This window comes from Geotrypetes seraphini, chromosome 7, assembly GCF_902459505.1.
Source record: "Geotrypetes seraphini chromosome 7, aGeoSer1.1, whole genome shotgun sequence".
NCBI classification, from domain to species: Eukaryota; Metazoa; Chordata; class Amphibia; order Gymnophiona; family Dermophiidae; genus Geotrypetes; species Geotrypetes seraphini.
The window spans coordinates 128,873,329-128,899,906 of NC_047090.1; the positions used below are offsets into that span (position 1 = coordinate 128,873,329).

At 47.0% G+C, this 26,578-nt stretch overlaps 1 protein-coding gene across 3 annotated transcripts in view; it reads left to right on the top strand.

The window, feature by feature from the left end:
• Window positions 1-26,578, top strand: part of PRPF39 (pre-mRNA processing factor 39) — a 271,712-nt gene that overhangs the window by 12,246 nt on the left and 232,888 nt on the right. The window contains exons 1-3 of one of the 3 annotated variants that reach the window (XM_033951798.1): window positions 9,328-9,366; window positions 17,374-17,715; window positions 26,431-26,556. In XM_033951798.1, coding sequence (XP_033807689.1) covers window positions 17,395-17,715; window positions 26,431-26,556 — 447 coding nt within the window. In that variant the 5' untranslated portion in view covers window positions 9,328-9,366; window positions 17,374-17,394. Of the gene's footprint in view, window positions 1-9,327; window positions 9,367-16,317; window positions 16,379-17,373; window positions 17,716-26,430; window positions 26,557-26,578 lie in introns of those variants that run through there. The other 2 variants (XM_033951799.1, XM_033951797.1) reach the window with 2 other exon arrangements.

Sequence of the window (26,578 nt, forward strand, 5' to 3'; positions counted from 1 at the left end):
CACGACTGCGACTCCGGTCCTCACGGCACCGCGCCGACCCCACAAACGCTCCGCTCCGATATCGGTGAGTGCCTCCTCATCGGCCTCCTCATCGCCGGAGCGTGGAGCGGCACCTATGGTACCGAAGAAGAAAAAAGCGGTACCGGTGCCTCCCCTGGAAGACCGCATTGCGGCCATACTCCAAGCTCAATTGCAACAGCAGCTGCAGCAGCAACTCCAGCACCTGTTGCCAGCGATGTTGGCCCCACACCTTCCGGTACCGGACCGGTCCGAGCCTCGCACGATCCCATCGGTGTCGACCCCCTTGGTACCGCTCAACACTTCCATGCCAGTGCTCTCGGCTGAACCACACCGTTCCCATTCTACGGTGCAGGCCCGCTCTGATACCGACCCTTCCCGGCACCCGAACCGGCGCCGGTCTTCCTCTCCCGGTACTGCCTCGTTACGCTCCGGCAAGTCTCTCCAAGACCCGCCATGCCGAGCCCTCCACACCGACGTCCCACCGTGCGCACCCTGACATCAGGGACCCGGACTTATGGGAAGAATCCCTGCCCGGTACCGAGGAAGACGCTTCATCGACAGACGAGGAACCCTCGGTGGCTGATACAGGTTCAAAACCCGAACAGTCCTCTTTCACCAAATTCTTCAGGGAAATGTCGGCTGCTCTTTCCATTCCCTTAGAGTCCGACTCTAAAAAGTCCCAGGCTTTTCTCGATGCCCTAGACTTTGAGCAACCTCCCAAGGAATTCCTTAAGTTACCCGTCCACGACATCCTACGGGAAACTTTTTACAAAAATTGGGAGAACCCCCTCACTGTCCCCGGGGCCCCTCGCAGTTCCCGGGGCCCCTCGCAAATTGGATAGCTTGTACCGGGTCATTCCGATCCCAGGGTTTGACAAGCCTCAATTGCCCCATGAATCTCTCCTGGTGGAGTCCACATTAAAGAAAACTCAGGGCTCCAGTGTCTATGCCTCCACCCCTCCTGGCAGAGAGGGGAAAACTATGGATAAGTTTGGCAAGCGCCTTTTCCAGAATGCCATGCTGGCCAACAGGGCAAATAATTACACCTTTCACTTCTCCTTCTACATGAAGCATCTGGTGCAACAACTCTCCTCCTTACAAAAACGTAAAGTCCCCCTCTTCCAACAGCAAATTTCCAGTCTGCTCCAACTCCGGAAATTCATGGTACGCTCCATTTATGACTCGTTTGAGCTGACCTCTCGAGCATCTGCCATGGCTGTTGCCATGCGGCGTCTGGCCTGGCTGAGGGTTTCTGACCTCGACATCACCCATCAAGACCGCCTAGCTAACGCACCTTGTCTTGGTGATGAACTCTTCGGGGAGTCCCTGGACTCAACAACCCAGAAACTCTTGGCACACGAGACCAGGTGGGATACTCTGGTGAAACCTAAAAAGAAGACTCCGCCTGCTCACCCCTACAGACAACAGTCCTCCTACCAGCGCAGGTTCTCGGCCAGACCTCTCAACCCGCCACAACAGCAGCCTCGCCGACCTCGTCACCAGCATCAAACTCAGGCTCGCTCCCAGTCTCACCAACCTGCCAAGCCTCTCCCTCCGTCAAAACCATCTCAACCCTTTTGACTCTTTTCTCCAGGGCATAGCCAGTCTCCCACCATCATTGCCTCTTCCTCAGCCTATCGGAGGACGCCTCCAACTTTTTCTCAGCCGTTGGGAGGTCATCACATCAGACCAGTGGGTCCTCAACATCATTTGCCACGGCTACTCTCTCAACTTTCAGACTCTTCCACCAGACAGTCCTCCCATAGAGTCTGCTTTCCACTCCTCCCAATCCTCCTGAGGGAGGTCCACTCCCTCCTTCTTCTCAACGCCATCGAAGAGGTACCCTCAGACCAAAGGGGTCAGGGATTCTACTCCCGCTACTTCCTGGTTCCCAAGAAGACAGGAGTCCTCCGTCCCATCCTCGATCTCCGGGCCCTCAACAAGTGTCTGGTCAAGGAAAAGTTCAGAATGCTCTCCCTGGCCACGCTTTACCCTCTTCTCTCTCAACACGACTGGCTATGTTCCCTAGACCTCAGAGGCCTACACTCACATTCCAATCCATCTGACTTCACGTCGCTACCTCCGATTTCAGATACAGCACCGCCACTATCAGTACAAAGTGCTACCCTTTGGCCTCGCATCATCGCCCAGGGTGTTCACCAAGTGTCTTATTGTGGTGGCGGCCTTTCTCAGGTCTCACAACCTCCAGGTGTTCCCCTACTTGGACGATTGGTTGGTGAAAGCACCTACGTCTCTACTTGTGCTACAAGCCACTCAGCACACCATCTCCTTCCTCCATCTCCTGGGGTTCGAGATTAGAGAATGACACGGGGAAAAAATCTGTCCCCGTCACCGTCCCACCATCCTCTGCACCGCCCCGTCACCGCCATCCCTTTCACCACCCCGTCACCGCCATCCCTTTCACCGTCCCGTCACCGCCACTGCCATCCCATTCACCGCCCCGTCACCGTCCCCGCTGCATCCATATAAGCCTTAGTACTGTAATATTTAGCTTATTCCTTTCTTATAAATCAAAGTTCCTGCTGCTGAACTAGAGAAAGAGATGTTCAGCTGGCAGGGCTTTGTTTATAAATTTTTATCAACACAACTAATATACTATTTTATCCTAAAGCAAAAAATAAATAAATAAATATAATTTTTTTTTCTACCTTTGTTGTCTGGTTTCTGCTTTCCACATCTTCTCATTCAATTCCTTCCATCCACTGTGTGTCTTCTCTCTGCGTCTTCCATTTGCTGTTCCTGTGCCTCTCCCTTCACCCCCCCCCCCCAATTGATCTAGCACCCATCTTCTTCCCTCCGCTCCCCCATAGTCTGGCATCTGTCTTCTTCCCACTCTGTCTTCCACATTTCCCTTCGGGGTCTGTTCCTCTCCACCCTCCTTCAATGTCTGTCCTATTCCTTTCCACCACCACCCTTCCCTCCCTCCTTTACCATCTATTCCTTTCTACTACCCTTCAGCTCCTCTCGCGTGGCCTATCTATCTACCTTCCTCCCTCTTATTTTCATGGCATGTTACAATGTAATTTGTGCAAGCCACTGGAGCCTGCAAGCTCGGTCCCTGTCCCATCTCCACAAACCATCTCGCTTCTGTGCTCCTATTTTCCCCATTTCTAATATCTCCACTATGTATCTGTCATTGCCCCCCCCTGTGTCCATATACCATCCCCATGGCATATCCCCTTTATGTCTCTGTCCCTATGCCCCATGCACATAATTTCCCCTCTTTCTGTTACCTTCCTGTGTCCAGATTTCCCCTATCTTCCTCTTCCATACCAGTGTGTCTCTTCTTTTCAACCCCATCTAGCTTTTTTCCCTCTTTCTTCCCCCCCCCCCTCCTTCTAGCATCTGGCTCACCTGCCTGTCCTTCCCTTTCTTTCCTGCTGTGGGTTTTTCTTTCCGTCTTCATCCCCTTGGCCCAGAATCCTTTTCCCTTTCACTCCCTCCTTCCAATTTGAGCCGGGAACATGAGCGATCGCACGGTCCCCGCAGCCACCACTCGCCTGCCCAATCGATCCTACTGTTTAGCCAGCTCTCTCCCTTCTCCTCACCTTAGTTTGTAGGTTTTGTTTTTCGGCGACATGCACGCTTTCCCAAAGAGCCGCACACACGCGGCTGCTCAGTGTTCAATCTTCTGCTCTGCTGCAACTTCCTGTTTCCGGTTGCGTCAAAGCAGAAGATCGAAACTGAGCAGCAGCGGGTGTACGACTCTCTGATAGCGTGCGGGTCGCCGAAAAAGAAAACCTACAAACTAAGGTGAGGAGAAGGGAGAGAGCTGGCTAAACAGTAGGATCGATTGAGCAGGCGGGTGTGGGCTGCGGTGACCGCGTGATCCTTCATGCCTCACTGCGGGGCCTTGTCCCCGTCGCCGCAGCGACTGCTAGTTTTCGTTCCCCGTTTCGGCGGGTGACCCGCGGCTAAAATGCGGTGGCCGCGGGTAAACCGCCACCGTGTCATTCTTTATTCGAGATCAACTATCCCAAGTCGCATCTGCTTCCCACACAGCGACTTCAGTTCATTGGAGCCGTTCTCGACACCACTCTGATGAGGGCGTTTCTCCCCTACTACCGCCAACGGACCCTGCTCCACCTCTGCCGTCAGGTGCTCCTTCGTCACTCCATTCCAGCTCGGCAGATGATGGTCCTCCTGGGCCACATGGCCTCGACGGTCCATGTGCTTCCTCTGGTGCGACTCCACCTCAGGACACCTCAATGGACTCTAGCCAACCAATGGTCACAGACCACGGATCCTCTTTCTCATCCCATCTCTGTGACATCGTCTCTTCAGCAATCTCTTCAATGGTGGTTGAACTCCTCCAATCTTTCCAGGGGTCTACTCTTTCATCTACCCCCTCACTCCATGATCATAACCACAGATGCCTCCCCCTATGCATGAGGAGCTCACCTGGGAGATCTTTGCACCCAGGGTCTCCTTTGTGCGCTACTACAGTGTGCTGCTACTTTATACAGGTCTTTCCAACATCTTGATCTTCTAATTATTTTTTCGTATTTCTTTCTTCCTTCTCTTTTACCAACTCACAATATTAACTTTCTATATCATAAACAAACTTTTAATATTTCTCCTCCTAATATGGATAATTTCACCACCCCTATCCCTGTTATCTGGGGTCATAGACCTCCAAAACCATTTAATCACCCAATTATTCCTGGTCAATCAGAACGTTTTGAAATCCCATTAATTTCATCTAAGACTTCTAATACTGATCTTACTATACCACGTACTATCTTTAACGGTCTCCAACTTAACATTGGGTTAATTAACGTCCGATCCGTTAAAACCAAACATCATCTACTCAAAGATATCATTATCCAACACTCTTTTGACATACTTTGTCTCACTGAAACCTGGTTATCTGACGAGTTAATACCGAATTGTTTAAAGAACTTTCTAAATTTTATAAATCAAAAATTACTCTTGCTAAAACTAAATATTACTCGGCCCAAATTCTGAAAGCTACTAATTCTTCAATACTATATCGTATTTTAAACTCAATCACATACTCTAACAAGTCGAAAAATCATGAAAAGGAATCTAATCTTACTGCCCAAGATCTCTCAACATATTTTATCAATAAAATTAATAAAATTAGATCAACTTTCACCACAAATCAATTATTTAAATCTGTTAAAGAACAAATTGAACCCAATTCACTCTCTTCAAAATGTTCATACTTTAAAATACCTAATCTGACAGAGATTGAAATCCTCATTAAGTCTATTAACACAAAAGGCTCCTTAGCTGACTCTATACCACCATTTCTTCTAAAGCGCTATTTTAAAATATTCGGTCCAGCAATTCTTACACTTGTCAGTGAAAGTTTAAAACAAAGCTACATGCCAACACTCTGGAAAAACTCAACTATCCGTCCTATCATTAAAGATCAAAAAGTTAGTATTAATGACATGTCAAATTACAGACCAATATCCAATATTTCATTTTTGTCTAAAATAACTGAGAAAGTAGTTTTTAATCAATTATCAGACTTCATTGAAAATACTAATGTCTTACATCCAAACCAGACAGGTTTTAGGCAACACCACTCTACAGAACACTCATTAATAGGAATGACCACTTCCATACAATACTTTTTAGATCACCACCAATCAGTTCTATTAATTTCATTAGATCTTTCAGCTGCGTTTGATACGATCGATCATGAACTCTTACTAGACAGGCTTCAGTCTATTGGAGTCACAGACCAGGTACTTTCTTGGTTCCAATCCTATCTATCCGATCGTACATCACATGTGTTATTCAATAATGAAACCTCTAATAATTTTTCTTCTACATTTGGTGTTCCGCAAGGTTCTATTTTGTCTCCACTTCTCTTTAACATTTTTCTTGCTCCACTTCTTACTCTATGTCAATCCATCGGCTTTAATGTTTTCGCCTACGCCGATGATATTCAATTATTACATCCCATTGATACCACTAACCCTGCGGATTTCTTAACAATCAACACGAAACTTGAAAAAATATCTCAATGGCTAAATAACAATTGCTTAGCATTGAATATTAACAAATCAAACATATTACTCTTCCCCTGGAAAGACAACTTCAATCTTAACTTTCCAATCACTATTAAAGGTCACTCACTGCAAGAAGTTAAAAACATAAAAATCTTAGGAATCATATTTGATCATAAGCTTACATTTCATGATCATATCAGCAGTATCGTTAAATTCTCTTTTTTTAGGCTCAGACAAATTCGTTCTATTTCCCAATTTCTCTGCGCTAAGTCTCTTAAAATCCTCATTCACTCTCTTGTTATATCTAAGATAGACTATTGTAACGCTCTGTATAATGGTATTGCTCAAAAGGAAATCAAACGACTTCAGATTATACAGAATACATCTATTAAATTAATTACTAAAGCAAAGAAGTTCGACCATGTTACACCACTACTTAGGGATGCTCATTGGCTACCAGTTACACATCGGGTAATTTATAAAATTTGTTTGCTTACATTTAAGACTCTTTTTTTCAAAACTCCTGCATTTATCTATAAATATTTGATTCCATACTCCACCAACCGAACATTAAGATCCACAGAACAACATTTATTATCAATCCCATCTCTAAAAATCATAAGCACCCGTCGGCAGGTAATTTTCTCTGTATCAGCTCCTCAACTTTGGAATTCTCTCCCTATCTATTTAAGGGAAGAATCCAATATAGAAAAATTCAAAGGTAAACTGAAGAGTTTTCTCTTTAACGATGTTTTTGCTAATTAACCATCTAATTTTTTTATCACAATATATTATATACTCATAAGCTTCATTGAAGCTTTAATTCTTTCCCTTTCCCCTTTTGTGTTTCCCTTATTTGTTCCTTACTCTTTAAACATATTGTAACTCTTCCCCATATTTTTCCTCACGTATCTTGTTTTTAATGTATTGTCTGTCTTTTAATGTATTTTTCCCTCAAATTTGTAATTTTAGCAATTTGTAAATCGCTTAGAATTTGGATTAAGCGTTTAATCAAAATACAATAAACTTGAAACTTGAACTCAGGGCCATGTTCTATGCTCTCAAGGCCTTCCAGCACCTTCTCTACCCTCAGGTTCTTCTGTGCACAGACAACCAAGTCGCCATGTACTACATAAACAAGCAAGACGGCACCGGATCTCCCCTCCTCTCTCAGGAGGCCACCCGCATCTGGACCTGGGTCACGGCCCACAGTCTCTTCCTCAAGGCTGTCTATATCCAGGGCGAACAGAACTCTCTGGCCGACAATCTCAGCCGCATCCTTCAACCTCACGAGTGGACTCTGGATCCTCCCACACTCCGCTCCATCTTTGCTCGGTGGGGCACTCCTCAGGTGGACCTCTTTGCAGCTCCTCACAACCATCAGCTGCCCCATTTCTGTTCCAGACTCTTCTCTCCTCATCGTCTGGCCCCGGATGCATTCCTGCTCAACTGGATGGATCGGTTCCTCTATGCCTTTCCTCCACTGCCTCTGATGTTGCGGACGTTATTCAAACTCCGCAGGGACAGAGCCAACATGATTCTCATCGCCCCTCGGTGGCCTCGCCAACACTGGTTCTCCCTCCTGCTCCAGCTAAGCTCCAGAGAACCCATTCCTCTCCCTGTGTTTCCTACTCTACTTACACAGCAGCATCAGTCTCTACTGCATCCCAATCTGTCCTCGCTCCACCTGACAGCTTGGTTTCTCTCGGGCTGACCTCTCCAGAGAATCTGTCTCAGCCTGTCCGTCGTATTTTGAATGCCTCCAGGAAACCGGCCACCCTCCAATGTTACCATCAGAAGTGGACCCGGTTCTCCTCTTGGTGTCTACTACATCACCACGATCCCACCTCATTGGCGGTGGAAACTGTACTGGACTATTTGCTCTCTGTCCGACGCTGGCCTCAAGTCTACCTCAATCAGAGTCCACCTCAGTGCCATCACTGCGTTTCATGAGCCTATCCTCGGAAAACCTCTCACGGCTCACCCCCGGATTTCCCGATTCATGAGAGGCCTCTTCAATGTCAAACCACCTCTGAAGCCTCCTCCAGTCGTCTGGGACCTGAATGTGGTTTTATCAGCCCTCATGAAACCTCCTTTTGAGCCTCTTGCCACAACTTCGCTCAAATTTCTTACGTGGAAGGTGCTTTTCCTCATTGCCATCACCTCTGCCAGGAGGGTTAGTGAGCTGCATGCACTGGTTGCCGACCCACCTTTCACGGTTTTTCATCATGACAAGGTAGTTCTGCGTACCCATCAGTGTTCCCGCTAAGGTGCGTTGGCCTGCGCGCGCGCACAAAATATTACATCGCAGCGCAAAGTTTCTCTTCACAGCGCACACACGCGTCGCAAAGGTAAGGGGAGGTAAGGTAAGGGGACGCATTGGGGGGATTGCACTTCCCCACAATTGCCATGCTTCGGTTCCTCTTCTTCCTTCCTTCCTCCCCCCCCCCCCCGCGGGACCCTGCGGCACCATCAACTCTTACTCCCTCTAATGTCGGCCCTGCAGCTCCAGACTTCCTCGCACCTTCTCCCCTCCCCCTTTGGATCGCTATTATTTTAAATGTTATAGCCGCGGAGCTGTATCCATCAGTGGAGATGTCTAACCTCGGCCTGCCCCGGAACTCTTACTGCAACAGTGACTTCCTGTTCCTGCCTAGACGGGCGTCTGCTGCAGTAAGAGTTCCGGGGCAGGCCGAGGTTAGACATCTCCACTGATGGATACAGCTCCGCGGCTATAACATTTAAAATAATAGCGATCCAAAGGGGGAGGGGAGAAGGTGCGAGGAAGTCTGGAGCTGCAGGGCCGACATTAGAGGGAGTAAGAGTTGATGGTGCCGCAGGGTCCCGCGGGGGGGGGGGGGGAGGAAGGAAGGAAGAAGAGGAACCGAAGCATGGCAATTGTGGGGAAGTGCAGAGCTGCAGGGAAGAGTGTTGCGGTACCCAGCTGGAGGGAGAAGGAAGATGAGGGAGGGAATTAAAGGAGATACCAGGGCTTGGAGCGTAGGAGGAAGGTATGCCAGTCTAAGGGAAAAGGAAGGGGGAGATGTGAGAGCATGGAGGGGGAACGAAAGATGGAAGAAAAGGAAAGGAGAGAGATGCCAGAGAATCAGGGAAGGGGAGATACCAGACTATGAGGAGAGGTGTGGGAGAGGGAAGGCGAGGAGAGAGATGCCAGACCAATGGGGTGAAAGGAGAGATGGAAGGGGGAGGCATACAGTTTCTGGAAGGGGCATAGAAGGAGAGAAGATGCCATATAGGGGAAGAGAGACGGCAGACAGTGAATGGAAGGAAGAGAGTTACAAGAAGATGAGGAAAGGAGAAACCACAGAAGACAAAGGTAGAAAAAAATTTCTATTTATTTATTGCTTTAGGAGACATGTGTCACTGTTTCTGTGAAGCATTGTATGCAGAGTCCAGCTTCTTGCTGGTTCAATTTAACCTTTGTCTATGTATTTTTATTTTATCCCCCCTTTTACAAAACTGTGAAGCGTTTTTAGCACCAGCCTTGGTGGTAGCAGCTCTGATGCTCAGAATTTTATGAGCATCAGAGCTGTTACCTCCGTAGCTAAAATCCACACTACAGTTTTGTAAAAGAGGGAGGGGTTAGTTTGTGATTACATATTCCTTACTAGGCGAAGGTGTTTTCTGTGTTCTGTGTGTTCGAAAGACATGGTTTTCTGTTAGGATTGACGGTGTAGGATTGATCTGTGCTGGTCTGGCTTGTTTAGTTTTACAATGGGTGTATTGATGTACTGCTCACTGCAATATGTAAGATGCTGCCTTTTCCTAGGTACTCATGTGTGACGTGTGGTTTGTTACTAAAAATCATGTTTTTCTTACAGATGGGGGGGGGGGTGCCAAAAAAATGATGGGCCCCGGATGTTACATATGCTAGGTACGCCACTGTATGTAAAGATACCAGAAAGCTGGCGTAGCAAAAACTTCTAAGTTTTGAGTATTTAACCCTCCCACAATCTCACGGGCACTCATTTCAAGTTTATTGAGATTTTGATTTAAACGCAATATCAAATATTTTCAATGCGTATAACAAAAATAAATTTGGGGAAATAAATAAAACCATTTGAACCAGTGTTCCCGCTAAGCTGCGCTGGCGTGCGCTGGCGCACAAAATATTACATCGCAGCGCACACGTTTCTCGTCACAGCGCACGATCGGAAGAGGCGTACGGCAGATGGCAGGGCGGCGAGAGGAGAATCGGGCGAGTTGGCTCATAACTTGCTGGCGCCCGATATTTTTGGCTCACGGTGAAAAAAGTTTGCTCACAACACCCGCCCGCTTAGAGGGAACACTGGTACCCATCCTAAATTCCTTCCCAAGGTGGTCTCGGAATTTCACCTCAACCAGTCCATTGTGTTGCCTGTCTTTTTCCCTAAGCCTCATTCTCATCCTGGAGAACAGGCGTTGCACACGCTGGACTGTAAGCGTGCCCTTGCATACTACCTTGACCGTACCAGGGCTCACCGCTCGTCCCCTCAGCTCTTTTTGACCTTCGATCCTAACCGTCTAGGTCGTCCTATCTCTAAACGGACGCTTTCCAACTGGCTTGCTGCCTGCATTGCGTTCTGTTATGCTCGGGCCGGTCTCTCACTGAAAGGTGCTGTCACGGCCCACAGGGTCAGAGCTATGGCTGCTTCTGTGGCTTTCCTCCGTTCCACACCCATCGAGGAATTCTGCAAGGCTGCCACTTGGTCCTCAGTTCACACGTTCACTACTCACTACTGTCTGGATACCTTCTCCAGACGGGATGGACACTTTGGCCAATCTGTGTTACATAATTTATTTTCCTAATGGCCAACCATCCCTCCTTCCCTCTCTGTTCGCTTAGAGGTCACCCATGCGTTAAGAATATGCTGCCTGCTTGTCCTGGGATAAAGCACAGTTACTTACCGTAACAGGTGTTATCCAGGGACAGCAGGCAGATATTCTTACGTCCCACCCACCTCCCCGGGTTGGCTTCTTAGCTGGCTTATCTTAACTGGGGACCACGCACTCCTCCGTCGGGCGGGAAGGCACTCGCGCATGCGCGGTGCGGCCAACTAGAACTTTCTAGTTAAAAGTGTCCATACCGGGGCTCTGTCGGTGACGTCACCCATGCGTTAAGAATATCTGCCTGCTGTCCCTGGATAACACCTGTTACGGTAAGTAACTGTGCTTTTGTATACCTCTTAAGAAGCCCTGTCCAGAGTACAGTCTTAAGGTACTTCTTCGCAGTTTACAGAAGGCTCTTTCAACCTTGTCTTTTGAGACTCTAAAAGGCTGTGACGTTGAACACGGTGTTTCTTGTGGCCATGGCTTCAGCTCAGCGGTTTTCTCAGTTGCAGGCCTTGTACGGCGGGGATTCTTATTTCTGGTTTACAAATTCTGGGGTGTCGGTTCGGACAGTACCACAATTTCTTTCTAAGGTGATGTCATCCTTTCTTTTATGCCGCTCTCACTTTTCCTTCCTTCTTCCTGGGAGGAGGAATGGGGAGGTGAGCTTTTCTTCACTGCGTTCCTTAAAAGTGCATAGCATTCCCCGCAGTCTGTAGGTTTTTAACGACTTTTAGTCATTTAGATCAGTTTTCTTCACTGCGTTCCTTAAAATTGCATAGCATTCCCCGCAGTCTGTAGGTTTTTAACGACTTTTAGTCATTTAGATCAGTGTTCTTCAACTGCCGGTTCATGGACCAGTGCCAGTCCACAGAAATTTCCTGCCAGTCCACAGGGCCAGCATGTGCATCGGCCTGAGACAGTGTTCTTCAGCCGCTAGTCCACGGTGTGATCGATGCGGCATTGTCTTCAGGCCAGCTCCCTCTTCCTTAATGCTGCAGTGCACAAAGCCGTGGGAAGAGGCTCCTACGCGCATCCTGCAGCTGAATCAGAAGCCTTGTCACAACGTCAGAGGGAAGGCTTCCAGATGAGTCGCAGGACACGCAAGGAGCCGCTGCCCATGGCTTTGTGCATTGCAGAACTGAGGAAGAGGGAGCTGGCCTGAAGATAACACCGGGGGCGGCATAAAACAGCCATGCGGGAGCAGGCCAGAAGGCAAGGCACAGCATGGAGGGAGGGAGACAACGATGGTAGGGGGAATGATTTTAGTTTTGAATTTAGTGATTTATTTACATCTATTTTGCACTGTTCAGGAAGAAATGCGTTTTTTTCTTTTCCTCTGGGGTTGTACTGCATGCAGAGTCTTGCAACTTAGAGTTTGTTTGTATATATTAGTACTTTTAGTTTTTGGTCCCGTATTTGCATGGGGTTATCTGTGTTCTGGTAGGAATGAATATTGAGAAGCATACAGTGTACATTTTGTGGTTAACCATTATGTGGTGTTAATACAATTATATTGTGTGTGTGTGTATATATGAAAAATGAATGGAAAAAATGGTGCTACAATTAGTACTATTATGGGGGTGGGGTCTGGGGCGGAGATTGGGTGGAGATGGGCGGGGTCTGGCCCGCGACTTAGCCCAGTGTTTTTCAGCTGCCAGTCCACGGACTGGTGCTGGTCCACAAAATAATTATTTTATTTCCACCGGTCCATTGGTGTCAAAAGGTTGATGAACACTGGTTTAGATCACTTCTTTGTATTCTTCAAGGGACGCAACAAACGTATGGCAGCGTCCAAAGCCTCCATTGCTCAAAGGGTCCAGGAGGACATTCTTTACGCTTACTTGATGGCAGGGAAGTGATTGACAGAAGAACTTCATGACCATTCAGCTAGAGCAATGGCTATTCCTTGGACTCAGTCCAGAGGTTTTTTCCTTGGAGGAGTTTTGTCATGCAGCTACCTGGTCTTCCAAGAATACTTTATCTTGGCATTACCGGTTGGATGTGGGGGCGGTGTTTGCTTCCCATCCAGATTAAGGATTGCTTTGCTACATCCCATTGGTCTCTGGATTCATCTGCTGTTGTTTCTAAGGAAAGAAAAATTATTTTCTTACCTATTAATTTTCTTTCCTTTAGATGCAGCAGATGAAGCTAGAGCCACACCCTTTCTGGATATTGACTGTTTTTTCCTTTTGCAACTTTCGAAGTCTGTTATGTTTTCCCACCTTTTTCGCCGCCGCCGCACATTGTGTAGATGGCTTCATCAACTTGTCAATCAGAGCTCCCAAGTTCCTTTCCTGGGAGGTCTCTCCAAGTACCGCCCCGGACATCCTGTACTCGTGCTTGAGATTTTTGATACCAACATGCATCACTTTACACTTATCCACGTTGAACCTCATCTGCCATGTCGATGCCCATTCCTCGAGCCTGATTATGTCACGTTGTAAATCTTCGCAATCCTCCCGTGTCTCCACTACTCTGAATAACTTCGTGTCATCCGCAAATTTAATCACCTCGCTCGTCGTACCTATGTCCAGATCGTTTATAAAGATGTTGAAGAGTACAGGTCCAAGCACCGAGCCCTGTGGCACCCCACTGGTAACGCTCTTCCAGTCCGAGTATTGCCCATTTACCCCCACTCTCTGTTTCCTATGCTCCAGCCAGTTTTTAATCCACGTGAGTATTTCTCTCTCGATTTCATGGCTCGCAATTTTCCGAAGTAGTCGTTCATGCGGAACCTTGTCGAACGCCTTCTGAAAGTCTAGATATACAATGTTGACCGGGTCGCCCTTGTCTATCTGCTTGTTTATTCCCTCGAAGAAGTGCAGCAAGTTCGTCAAACAAGATCTGCCTTTGCTGAAACCATGCTGACTTGTCCTCATCAGTCCGTGTCCGTCGAGGTGATCAATGATGCAGTCCTTTATCAGCGCCTCTACCATTTTTCCCAGTACTGAGGTCAGACTCACCAGTCTGTAGTTTCCCGGGTCTCCCCTCAAACCTTTTTTTGAAGATCGGTGTAACATTCGCTATCTTCCCGTCCTCCGGAATCTTTCCTGTTTTGATTAATAGATTGGCTATTAGTTGAAGCAGTTTAGCTATGGTCCCTTTCAGTTTCTTGATGACCCTCGGGTGGATGCCATCCTGTCCCGGGGATTTATCGCTCTTAAGCCTATCGATCTGCCTATATACCTCTTCTAGACTGACCGTAGACCCTGTCAGTTTCCCGTTTTCGCTTCCAGCATATAGCCTGATGGGTTCCGGTATGCTGTGTATATCCTCTTTGGTAAATACAGACGCAAAAAACGTGTTCAGTCTGTCGGCGATTGATTTGTCCTCCTTTAGCACTCCCTTTATTCCTTGGTCATCCAATGGTCCCACTGCTTCCTTCGCGGGTCATTTCCCTTTAATATATCAAAAGAATGGCTTGAAGTTTTTCACCTTCTTGGCTATTTTTTCCTCGTCATCTTTTTGCCACTTTTACTGCCTTATGGCACCTGCGTTGATGTTGTTTGTGCTTATCTAATCTAATCCTTAGGTTTGTATACCGCATCATCTCCACGTTCGTAGAGCTCGACACGGTTTACAGTAGGAGAAATAGGAAGGAATTACAACAGAGGGTTAGAGGTAGAAGTGTGAAGAAAATTTAGAGGACTTGTGATGCCAAGATATAAGAGTTTCCTTGATTCCTAAGTTGGAGGGAGACTTACATTTTTTGAGAAATGCCAGGTTTTCAGATGTTTGCGGAAAACTTGGAGAGAGCTCAAGTTCCGAAGAGGGGAGGTAAAGTTGTCCAGAGCTCAGTGATTTTGAAGTGGAGGGAGGTCCCTAGCTTTCCTGTGTGGGAAATGTCTTTTAGCGAGGGGAAGGATAGTTTTAATTTGTGGGAGGATCTGGTGGTATTAGGGTTTGAGGAATTCCAAGAAAGAGGGATAAAGGGAGGGAGGATACCATATAGGATTTTGAAAGTTAAACAGGCGCATTTATAGTGGACCCTGGCGATTATCGGAAGCCAGTGGAGCTTGGCCAGGAGCGGGGAGACATGGTCAAATTTACTTTTAGCGAAGATAAGCTTGGCCACAGCATTTTGAATCCGTTGGAGTCTGTGGAGGTTTTTCTTAGTTAGGCTTAAGTAGATAGAGTTGCAATAGTCCAATCTGGAGAGGATGATGGATTGGACAAGGAGGGTAAAATGTTTTTGATGGAAGCAGGATCTAACTTTCCTCAGCATGTGAAGGCTGAAAAAGCATTTTTTTTACCAAGGATTGGAGGTGGTCATTGAAGGACAATGTGGAATCAATGATGATGCCCAAGACCTTGCTCGAGAACTCAAGCTGCAGAGAGGAGCCAGAGGGTAGTGGGATGGAGGTGGGTAGGTGATCTAGTTTTGGACCGAGCCAAAGAAGTCTTGTTTTGGATTCATTCATTTTCATTTGCACAGTGTGGGCCCAGGATTGTAGGTTCATTATACAAGAGGATATGTTCTTAGACAGGTCGGTGAGGTTCGAATCGGTCTCGAGGAGGACGAGGATGTCGTCTGCATAAGTGTAAATTCCAGTTTTCATCTGTTTTTGATCTTTTCCATTCCTTAAACGAAGATTTTTTTTTTGTCTTTGATCGCTTCCTTAACCTCTACAGTGAGCCACGCCGGTTCTTTATTCTTTTTCCTCTTTGATCCCTTGTTGATACGTGGTATATATAGATTTTGCGCCTCGGTGACCGTATCCTTAAAAAGAGACCAAGCTTGCTCCAGCGTCTTTATAGTGTTTAGCCTCTTCTTAATTTTCTTCCCTACCATGCATCTCATCCCTTTGTAATTTCCTTTTCTGAAGTTTAGGGCCGTGGCTGTTGTTCTGGACCGACGTTTCGCCCCTATTCCCTGATTATGTATTTAGTATTAACTAAAGGATTTAATGTCCCTCACCCACTGCAAATAAAAAGGATATCCATGTGCTGCAGAAATGCTATTTCTAGCAATGTCTAGTTACATAGATAACAACAATTTTATAATCCATAAGCTCATCTCTGACATCACTAATAATTTGTTTGTTTGTTTATTTCATTTTCTATACTGTTCTCCCAGGGCAGCTCATAGCAGTTTTACATGAATTTATTTAGGTACTTGAGCATTTTTCCCTGTCTGTCCTGGCGGGCTTATAATCTTGTACTTGGGGCAATAGGGGGATTAAATGACTTGCCCAGGGTTATAAGGAGCAGCATGGGTTTGAACCTACATTCTCGGGGTGCGGAGGCTATGGCTTTAACCATTTCATCACATTCTGCTATTCCCGCTAATTGAGCATCTTGGGCATTTAACTTTTTTCTTTTCCTTAAACTATGATTTCAAGTTGATTCCTCTAATAATGGAGTTTTCCATCAGTGCTAGCCTTTTGTTCTTATTTTGACATTCCTTAAAGAATATCTGGTAAATTGGGTATCTGGGGTGTCGCTTATTTTTACAGAATTCCCATCCTCATTTTTCCAGGACAGCGAAGGCTTTATTCAGGGTATCCTTTAGTGAGGTGAGTGTTTCTGCATGACAGGTCGTATCCACAGTGTTCCATTTATTCCTGGGTTCGATTCTTTGGGGAATGGATAGGCTTCTTATTGATCTTGAGAGATGGATCATTTTAGTATAGCTAATTTTTCCCTCAAGACAACTCTTCACATCATAGGATTGGAGACGGAGCAAATTTTAATTCTCCATATTTATTCCCTTTAGAATTAAGGCACAACAGCTATTGCACAGAATAGTAATCATTTTGATTTGATTGGAGGGCAGTTACATAACAATTTTAGAGGAAGTTACTCGTAGTTGAAGGGGGTAGACTGTGGATTAGGAAGACTATATAGGAATGGGGGGGGGGGTAAATGTCTAGTGCAAGTAGATGGTGTTTGGACTCTAAACAATTCCAAATACTTTGTTAAAAATTATTTGGCTTCGCTCTTTTTTTTTTTTTTTTTAATTGTTCAGTAACTGAAATAATAGCAGTTTAACAAAAGATTGAACTAGAAGAGGTCAGAAGCAAGGCAGAAATAAGGATTTTGCTTTATAAAAATAGGTGCATTAATATCACAATAACAATACAGGTGGCAGAAATCTCAAAGCATTAATAAAATCTAGGATTGTTTAGTTTTTGAGGAGTCTGAATTCAGCAGAGAGCCACACTACATCTATAGAAAATAGACGTTTCTTGTTTTCCCTGACCACATCCTTGGTGAGAGAGAGAGATCTGACGCTGGATCCATGAATAAAAACTATTTTATTAAAGGTCTAAAGAATAGGTCAAAAATGTTTTTCAGCAATGAAATGTGTGGTGGCTGAGAAGGCTTTATTTCTAATGTGTGGCTCAAATAGATTAAAAACTTATGCATTTTGTAATTTTGCTTAGCTTTACAAAGTATAAAACAAACAAACAAAAAAAGTCAGCTGTAGGTGTGTTTTATATTCTCATACATTTGCTGTTGGTAGAATTATTTGACTGAAAAGCTTTATTCTTTGCTGTATGTTTTCTAGAAAGAGAATATTGGTATTGTTATGGAAATCACAAAAAAGAAGGAATTGGATCAGCTGAATGCCAAAAGCACTAACAATGACGGCCCAAAGAAGAATGATGCAGGAAAAGAGCCTACTGATGTTACTGCTGATTCCACTGTTACAGAAATGGAACAATCTCCTGCTGCTTCTCCAACCACAAAGGAATCTGTAGAGGGGGTTGTACAGGGATGTGCTGAACAGGCAGCATCTGAGAGAGAACCTCCATTTCCTTCACAGTTTGAAAAGTTTTGGAAGGTCATAGAACAGGATCCTCAGGATTTTTCAGGCTGGACATATTTGCTTCAATATGTAGAGCAGGAGGTTAGTGTAAAAATTTGTATTACTTTCACTAAGAAGTTAAAATAACAAGAAGATCCAGGTTGAAATATCACAGCAGTTCTTTGTGGCCTTTGGCAAACTACTTTAACCCTCCATTAATGGCTAGGGGTGGTGCTGGAAACAGTCACGCTTGTGGCAGCCCCATAAGCTGCTTGCTGTTTGGTGTGTGTACACAGGAGAGAGAGGTAATACCGTTGATTCAGTACTTTCTATCAGTTGTCTGGGTTTCTGCACATAGCTATATTCTTTAAGAATCGGTTCAAACCTGTTTTCACTGGTACAAATTCTGAGATTTTACAAACTGTAAATTGGTCTAAACCAATTTTCACTCTAGTTCAGCCATAACCACTGGAGGAGTAAGGAAATCATTAATGGGGAAGGGAACTGGAGCCACCTAGTCAGTTGAACTTAAGGGAAGCCAGAGCTGCTACTGGAGCCATATGCTCTGTTCACTATGGCCTGCTAGAGCATTGGAGCTGAATGAATGGGACAGAGTAGATGGGGCCATTTGGCCTATATCTGCCATCATGTTTCTATACTGTATATTCATGCATATACGTCGCTGTCTGGTTTTCCAAATTAGTATTTTGGTTTTCCAACTTAGTATTTTGTTTCGTCACGCCTCTCCTTTTTTTTTATTTATGCTTTTTACAATATCCAGTAATTCAAGGAAAAAAAGAAAAAATCTCAAAAAACAATTCGTAATCATTCATTCATACAAAATTCTTTTTAAGCCCACATTATGGGGAAACATGTTACAATTTCTAAACACACAAGTTTAAAGGAAAAGATTAAGGAAAAAAAAAATTATCAGTTCGTCCTAACTACTTATAGGGATTACTAATAGGGATTCTAATTACTCCTCCATTCTCAACAGATGAAACAAAATTATTTCTGTTCTCTCGCAACTAAGAATTGTTGTAATTGTATGGGGTCCCAAAAAACATACTCAGTATCTTGGAACTTAACCAAACATTTACAAGGAAATTTCAGGTAGAAAGATGCCTCTAGAGCCAAAACTCTAACCTTTAACTTCAAAAATTCTTTTCTTCTCAATTGAGTTGTTCTAGAAACATCCGGAAACATCTTAACCAATTCCCCACAAAATTCATTAACCTATGTTTAAAGTAAAGTTTCATTAGTAACATCTTATCTATTTCACTCATGCATGTTATCACCAGGGTGGACTGACTCTGAATCACATCCTGAGAATCTTCCAAAAACTCAGTCAAATTTACCTCAGTTGTGACCAGATGGTCCACCTCCTGGGCAGATTCTATTTTTTTTTTTTGAGGAATATAATAGTCGTCACGCCTCTCCTAACTCAGTACAGTATCTGTATGTCAGTTGTATCAACCATTCTACAACTTGCAGTTTGTCGCATCTCCTGACCGAAATATTTGTACATCAGCTAGATTTCAGCCCTGCTATAGATTAGTTTGTCAAATATATAGAAAGCAGATTAGTTTGTCAAATATATAGAAAGCAGATCTTTTATCATTTATATACAACCCGTATTTAAATTATTGTAGAAATAAGGGTCCATGGATATTTAAGAACCAAATTAACCTTAAGTTTTCTAACGCAACTTAATGCATTAAGTTGCGTTTGAAAACTTAAAGTTAATTTGGTTCTTAATTATTCATGGATCCTTATCTTTACAATAGATTAGTTTGTCACATCTCCTGACTCGGTGAAATATCCGTATGTCAGTTGAGCATCACCCACAATAATTTTTCTGCTATGGCTGAGTAGTTTAGTACCTTTGTTATCCCAGGACAAGCAGGCAGCATATTCTCACATGTGGGTGACGTCATCTATGGAGCCCTGACGCGGACAGCTTTTTAAGCAAACTTGATTGAAGATTCAAGTTTGCTGTGCTGCACCACGCATGCATGCATCATTCTCCACTAGAAGGCGCATCCCCTCCTCGTGATCTCCAGTTCTTTCGTTTCCGCGGAGCCAAGAAGTCCTGTTTTTGGTCTCTGCCTGAAAGTGCCTTCTAGCACCGCGGCTTTTCTTGTTTTTTTTTTCTGGGTGAGTCGCTGTGCGCGTGTAGTTTGCTCTTTTTGTTGTTTTCTGCGATTTTGTTGTTGTTCGCTGTCTTTTTACCAGCCCAGGGGCTCCCGGGTTGTCGCGGCTGTGTGGCCTCGTCGGCCGCGGCCTCTTCTTTCTTATGTCCCGGGTTTAAAAAGTGCACCAGGTACGATCGTCTTCTGTCCATCACAGACCTGCATCGCTGGTGCATTCTCTGCTTAGGGGCCAATCATCCTACTGAGTCCTGCCCCCAGTGTGCCATGTTTCAGCATCGGGCCCTTCGTCGACGTAAGGCCCGTATGGCGGATCTTTTTGTGGTCGACCAGCCCTCGGCCTCGAAGTCGGCCTTGACCTCGGCCTCGGGAGCCTCGGCCCCGCCTCGGGACTCGACCCCGAAGACCTCGGTGTCATCCAAGACCTCGGCTCCGGGTAAGTCCCCTCTTCCTCCCGCAGGTTCTACACCGGCGAAGAAGCCTTCCTCGGGGACACAGGCCGGGCATGGTGGGAGTTCCCTGCCCGTTGCTTCGGCAAAGTCCTCCAAGCTCTCGGGTCGTGCCTCCACTACCAGGGAATACTCTGCATCGAGGTCGCCCTCGGTGGAGTGCACTACGGCACCGGACGTGCCTTCAATGATGCCCGTGCCGGTTTTTCAGGACATGCTCCGGGCGATGATTTCATCGGAGATGTCCACCGCGCTGGCCCATCTCTAACCAGCCTCGACCACGCGTGTGCCGGACCAGCCTGAGTTGCGCATCGGGGTGCCGGAGGCCAAGGTACGCCGATCCTGACGTCTTTCTTTTTCCTCTGACTCCTTGCCCCGGGCCTCGAGGCGGTCTTCCCCTGCGAGGTGAAGCGTCGCTCGAAGCACGCTGCGGCCTCGGTCCGGAGGGTTTCTAAGCGGGCCCGAGGTTCCCCTCCGAGGCGAGGTCGCTCACCGACTACCCGTGCTGTAGGGCCGCTGAGGGTTTCGAAGTTGTCTCTGGATAACCCTCGGTTGTTGCTCACTCCCCCTCGGTCCAGGGCTCTGGACCGAGGCTTGAGGCTTTCGCCAAGGGAGTCCGGGGACAGGTCCCCGACCCGTCATCGGTCGGTGCCCCTTACCCCGGGGTCGTCTCCGAGAGGCTCCTCGAGACGCCGCAGGTCCTCGACCCCAGCGCGCTCCTTGAGTGCCTCCTGGGGTTTGGAGCGCGCCACGGAGCGGGAACCTCGCTACTCTAGGGAGGCTTCCCCTTCCTTTTCGGCACCAGGGCGGTCTCGTTCGGCGTCACCTCCCGAGGCCAGGGGAGCGTCCCGCCCGTCCTTCATGAGGTTCATGCAGGACATGGGTCGGGCGCTTAACCTGGACCTCCAGTCTGACTCCAGGTATTCTAAGGAGTATCTGGCGGAGTTGGACATGCCGTCTCCGCCTAGAGAGTCCCTCCGGCTGCCATTGAACCCTGTGCTCCGGCAAACCTTCATTAGGAACCTTGAGACTTCTTATATGGTGACGGTGGTCCCCTCGAAGATGGAGTCCAAATACCGTACGGTCCCCTGCCCGGGGTTCGAGCGTCCGCAATTGTCTCACCAGTCGTTACTGGTGGAGTCATCACTTAAGAAATCTCACCTGTCCCGTGTCTCAGCGGCAGTCCCGCCGGGTCGGGAGGGCAGGACCCTTGATAAATTTGGCCGCAGGCTCTACCAAAATTCTATGATGGCCTCTAGGGTGCTGAATTATTCCTTCACCTTCACGTCCTATCTAAAACACCTGATTGGCTCATTGACGGCCTTCCAGGCGGACTTGCCGGCCTCACGCCAAGGGGCATTTGGCCTGCTCCTCGAGGAATTCTCCAACTTACGGCTTCATCTGTTCCATGCGGCATATGATGGGTTTGAGCTTTCGTCCAGGGTCTCGGCTTTTGCGGTGGCCATGCGCCGGCTGGCTTGGCTACGCCTGGTCGACATGGATCCGAATCTTCATGATAGGTTGGCCAACCTCCCCTGCATGGGCTACGAAGCGCCTCTCGGAGCATGAGAAGTTGTTTGCTTCGCTCGTCAAGCCGAAGCCGTCCACGTCGCGGCCCTATCGGGCCCCCCCGCGGCGTTATCCACACAAATTACCCCGGCGTTCTCACGAGCACCGCCCAGATGTCAGCAGGCGCACCTTAGGGCCTTAACCAAGTCCCAGCCACCTGCCATTGCTAAGCCTTCTCCGTCTTTTTGATGGGATGAGCGGATGTGGGCAGGCCCTCTCCGCTTTGCAGTCAGATCCCACTCCGATCGGGAGCCGTTTGAGAAAGTTCTACCATCGCTGGACCACCGTCACCTCGGACGCTTGGGTCTTAGGCGTGATTGCCACCGGGTACACTCTGAACTTTCGGGAGGTTCCTCCCGACAGCCCACCAAGCGAGTGTCGTTCCAATCGGGCGCAGCTGCCCCTTCTTCTCTTGGAAGCTCGGGCTCTCCTCCGTTTAAGGGCTGTGGAAGTGGTCCCCCCTTGTCAACAGGGGTGGGGGTTTTACTCCCGTTAACTTCTTAGTTCCAAAGAAGACAGGGGATCTGCGCTCGATTCTGGATTTAAGACGTCTCAACAAGTTTCTGGTGCGGGAAAAATTCCGGATGCTTTCCCTCCCGGTTTTGTATCCACTCCTGGACAAAGGGGACTGGATGTGCTCCCTCGATCTGAAGGAGGCCTACACGCATGTTCCGGTGCATCCCGCTTATTGCCGTTTTCTGCGCTTTTAGGTGGGAGAGTTGTACCTCCAATATCGGGTCCTCCCCTTTGGTCTGGCCTCGTCCCCTCGAGTCTTCACGAAGTGTCTCGTGGTGGTCGCGGGGGCATTGCGGTCCCAGGGTCTCCAGGTGTTTCCTTACCTGGACGACTGGTTGATCAAAGCGCCATTGAGGGAGGGGGTTATCTCAGCGACCCAACAGACTATTATATTTCTTCAGGGTTTAGGGTTCGAGGTGAACTTCCCCAAATCTCAGCTGTGCCCCTCTCAATCCCTACAGTTCATCGGGGCCATGCTGGACACGGTTCGCCTGCGTTCGTTTCTTCCTCCTCCTCAGCTGGAGGCGCTTATCTCTCTGCTACCCTCAGTCTCGGCGAAACGCATGATGATTCTTCTGGGTCATATGGCTTCCACCGTAGATGTCGCATCATTTGCCCGATTGCACCTGCGGATTCCTCAGTGGACGTTGGCCTCTCAGTGGCGTCAGGATGGGACCCGATCTCCAGTCCCGTGGCGGTGACTCCTTCTTTGAGACGCTCGCTCCGTTGGTGGACCAACTCTTCCAATCTTTCCAGGGGTTTGCTCTTTCTCGCCTCTCCGGACCACAAGGTCCTCACCACAGACTCTTCGGAGTATGCTTGGGGGCTCATCTGGACGGGCTGCGCACTCAGGGGCTGTGGTCAGCGAAGGACCGTCGCTGCCACATCAACGTCTTGGAGCTTCGGGCCATTTATCTGGCCGCTGTGGCCTTCCGCCACCTGCTTCACGATCGTGTGGTTCTAGTCCATACGGACAATCAGGTAGCGATGTATTATGTAAACAAGCAAGGGGGAATGGGATCCTGGTCCCTGTGTCGGGAAGCTCTTCGTCTCTGGGAGTAGGCGATTTCCCACAACATCTTTCTTCGAGCGGTCTACATTCAAGGGGAGCGGAACTGTCTAGCGGACAAGCTAAGCAGCCTCCTACAGCCGCACGAGTGGTCTCTTCACTCTCAAGTCTTATGCCAGGTGTTCGAGCGGTGGGGAACCCCTCAGATAGATCTGTTCACCTCCCCCCTCAATCACAAGCTGCCTCTCTTCTGTTCCCGGATGTACTCCCCGGATCGTCTCGAGGACGATGCCTTCCTCCTCGCTTGGGAGGGGAAGTTCCTTTACGCGTTTCCGCCTTTTCCCCTAATTTTGCGGACGCTGGTGCATCTCAAGTCTACGCATGCCACTCTGATCCTGGTTGCTCCTCGCCAGCCGTGGTTCTCCCTGCTTCTTAAACTCAGTGTCAGGGAGCCTCTGCTTCTGCCTGTTTTTCCATCTCTGCTGTCTCAAGAGTCGGGGTTCACTGTTACATCCCAATCTGCGGTCTGTACATCTGACAGCTTGGTTCCTTTCCACCTGAATTCTCTTCCCTTGTCGCAGTCGGTCAGGGAGATTTTGGAGGCTTCTCGTAAGGTCTCGACTAGACTCAGCTATTCTCAGAAGTGGACTAGATTCTCTTCCTGGTGTTCATCTCATCATCTGGATCCTTTGTCAGTTCCGGTATCCTCGGTTCTGGAGTATTTGCTTCATTTGTCTCAGTCCGGTCTTAAGACAAATTCTATTCGAGTGCATCTTAGTGCGATTGCTGCCTTTCATCGGCAGCTTGATGGGAAGACCCTTTCTCTTCATCCTTTGGTTTCTCGTTTTATGAGGTGTCTCTTGAATGTCCATCCTCCTCTCAAGCCTCCCCCAGTGGTTTGGGATCTCAATGTAGTTTTGGCTCAACTTATGAAACCTCTATTTGAGCCTATGGATAAGTCTCATCTCGAGTTCCTCACTTGGAAGGTGATCTTCCTGCTTGCGCTCACTTCTGCTTGAAGAATTAGTGAGCTGCAGGCATTGGTAGCGGATCCGCCTTTTACTGTGTTCCATCATGACAAGGTGGTTCTCCGCACTCACCCTAAGTTTTTGCCTAAGGTGGTGTCTGATTTCAATCAGTCCATTGTTATTCCGGTGTTTTTTCCGAAGCCCCACTCTCATCCTAGCGCTTCACACTCTTGACTGTAAGAGGGCGTTGGCTTTTTATCTTCAACGCACTCAGTCTCATCGGACGGTTCCTCAATTGTTTTTGTCCTTCGATCCTAATCGGTTGGGGCGTCTTTTTCCAAGCGTACCTTGTCCAACTGGTTGGCGGCTTGTATTTCCTTTTGTTACGCTCAGGCTGGTCTCGCGCTGCATGGTCGGGTCACGGGACATAAAGTCCGAGCGATGGCGGCTTCTGTCGCTTTCCTCAGGTCAACGCCTATCGAGATTTGCAAAGCTGCCACTTGATCTTCGGTTCACACTTTCACCTCCCACTATTGCCTGGATTCTTTGTCCAGGAGCGACGGCCGGTTTGGCCAGTCGGTTTTGCGTAATTTGTTTTCTTGAATTGCCAACTTCCCTCCGTCCCTTTTTGGTTAGCTTGGAGGTCACCCACATGTGAGAATATGCTGCCTGCTTGTCCTGGGATAAAGCACAGTTACTTACCGTAACAGGTGTTATCCAGGGACAGCAGGCAGATATTCTCGCAACCCTCCCGCCTCCCCGAGGTTGGCTTCTTAGCTGGTTATTTGAACTGGAGATCACGAGGAGGGGATGCGCCCTCTAGTGGAGCAGGAAGGCATGCATGCGTGGTGCAGCACAGCAAACTTGAATCTTCAATCAAGTTTGCTTGAAAAGCTATCCGCATCGGGGCTCCGAAGATGACGTCACTCACATGTGAGAATATCTGCCTGCTGTCCCTGGATAACACCTGTTACGGTAAGTAACTGTGCTTTATGCCCCCATGTTATGTGGGCATTTGCTTAGTTAATGTTTGTTTAAATGTGTAGTAGTTATGGGTGCTCTGTGGACTCGACTACCCAAGAGCTTTGCTTCCAGTAGTCTGGGCTGCTTCCACAGAGCATGGGCCAGCCTAGGCCCGCCTCCTTCTTCAGTCTGAGGAGAGCAGTGGCCATATTTGCTAAGCACATGCTAGAGAAGAGCCTGAGTGGTGTTCTCCCACCAGGTTTTTCACCCATTTAATTCTGACAATTCAAATACAGCTTAGATTATTTCTAAGTCTGGAGAACGGTGTCATCTCCACAGTTGGACACTCTTAGTATAGACATGATATGTTAGTGGAGTGAGAAGGAATGTACAGGCTTGATACATTGAACTATCATCTGACTAGGTTGTTAGCTTCGTTATTAAAGAACTGTTCAATAATTGATTCAGAGTCTGACTGGTGACATCATAATTAAGGAATTAGGGGTTGGCTGAGCAGGAAACTCTTACAGTGGCCAGTATCTTAGAGAAGTCCTTGCTTCAGTCCAAAAACCTGAGGACTATGCAGAGAGCTATCTGTATAGTAGAAGTTAGACAGCAACAACCTTTATTCAGTGTTTTTTGCTATTGATGTCTTGAGCACAATTGCTTGGCTGCACGATACCCATAAGGGGCGAATTACTTGGAACTATTTTCTGTTTCCTTCTGCTGGTGAATGAACATAACCCATTCATTCTGGACTAGACTGGTAGGACTAAAAGAAAGAAAATTATCAGGAAAAATATAATTTTACCTTGACATATTGTAACTTGAATAAAGTTAATTACTGTAATATTATGCACAAAGCCCATTTGGAGATTTGGCTGTCCATTCCCTCCCACCAGCCAAGTAACTTGTTACTCAGTAACAGGTAAAGGGACACTTGCCATAATTTTGTTTTCTCCTTATTTTGCATCCAAATGGAATCCTTGAGTTTCTAGACTTCTTGCCTGTGTTGTTTTCAAAATGCATTTTATTACTTTTGGTCTTACTTGAAATGAATTACACACATGCTAGAATGTATTTTGTTTTTTAAAAAGTCTTTTTTTTTTAACATAAGTTCCTTTGAATAAAAGGGTTTTAAAAAATATATATTTATCTGGTAGCATGTTTTTGTTTTCTTTTTCTTTTTGCAGAATCACATTAAGGCAGCCAGGAAAGCTTTTGACAGATTTTTCTCACACTACCCATATTGTTATGGTTACTGGAAAAAGTATGCAGACTTCGAAAAGCGACATCATAATATAAAGCAGTCAGAAGAGGTAAGAAGTGAATAAATATTCT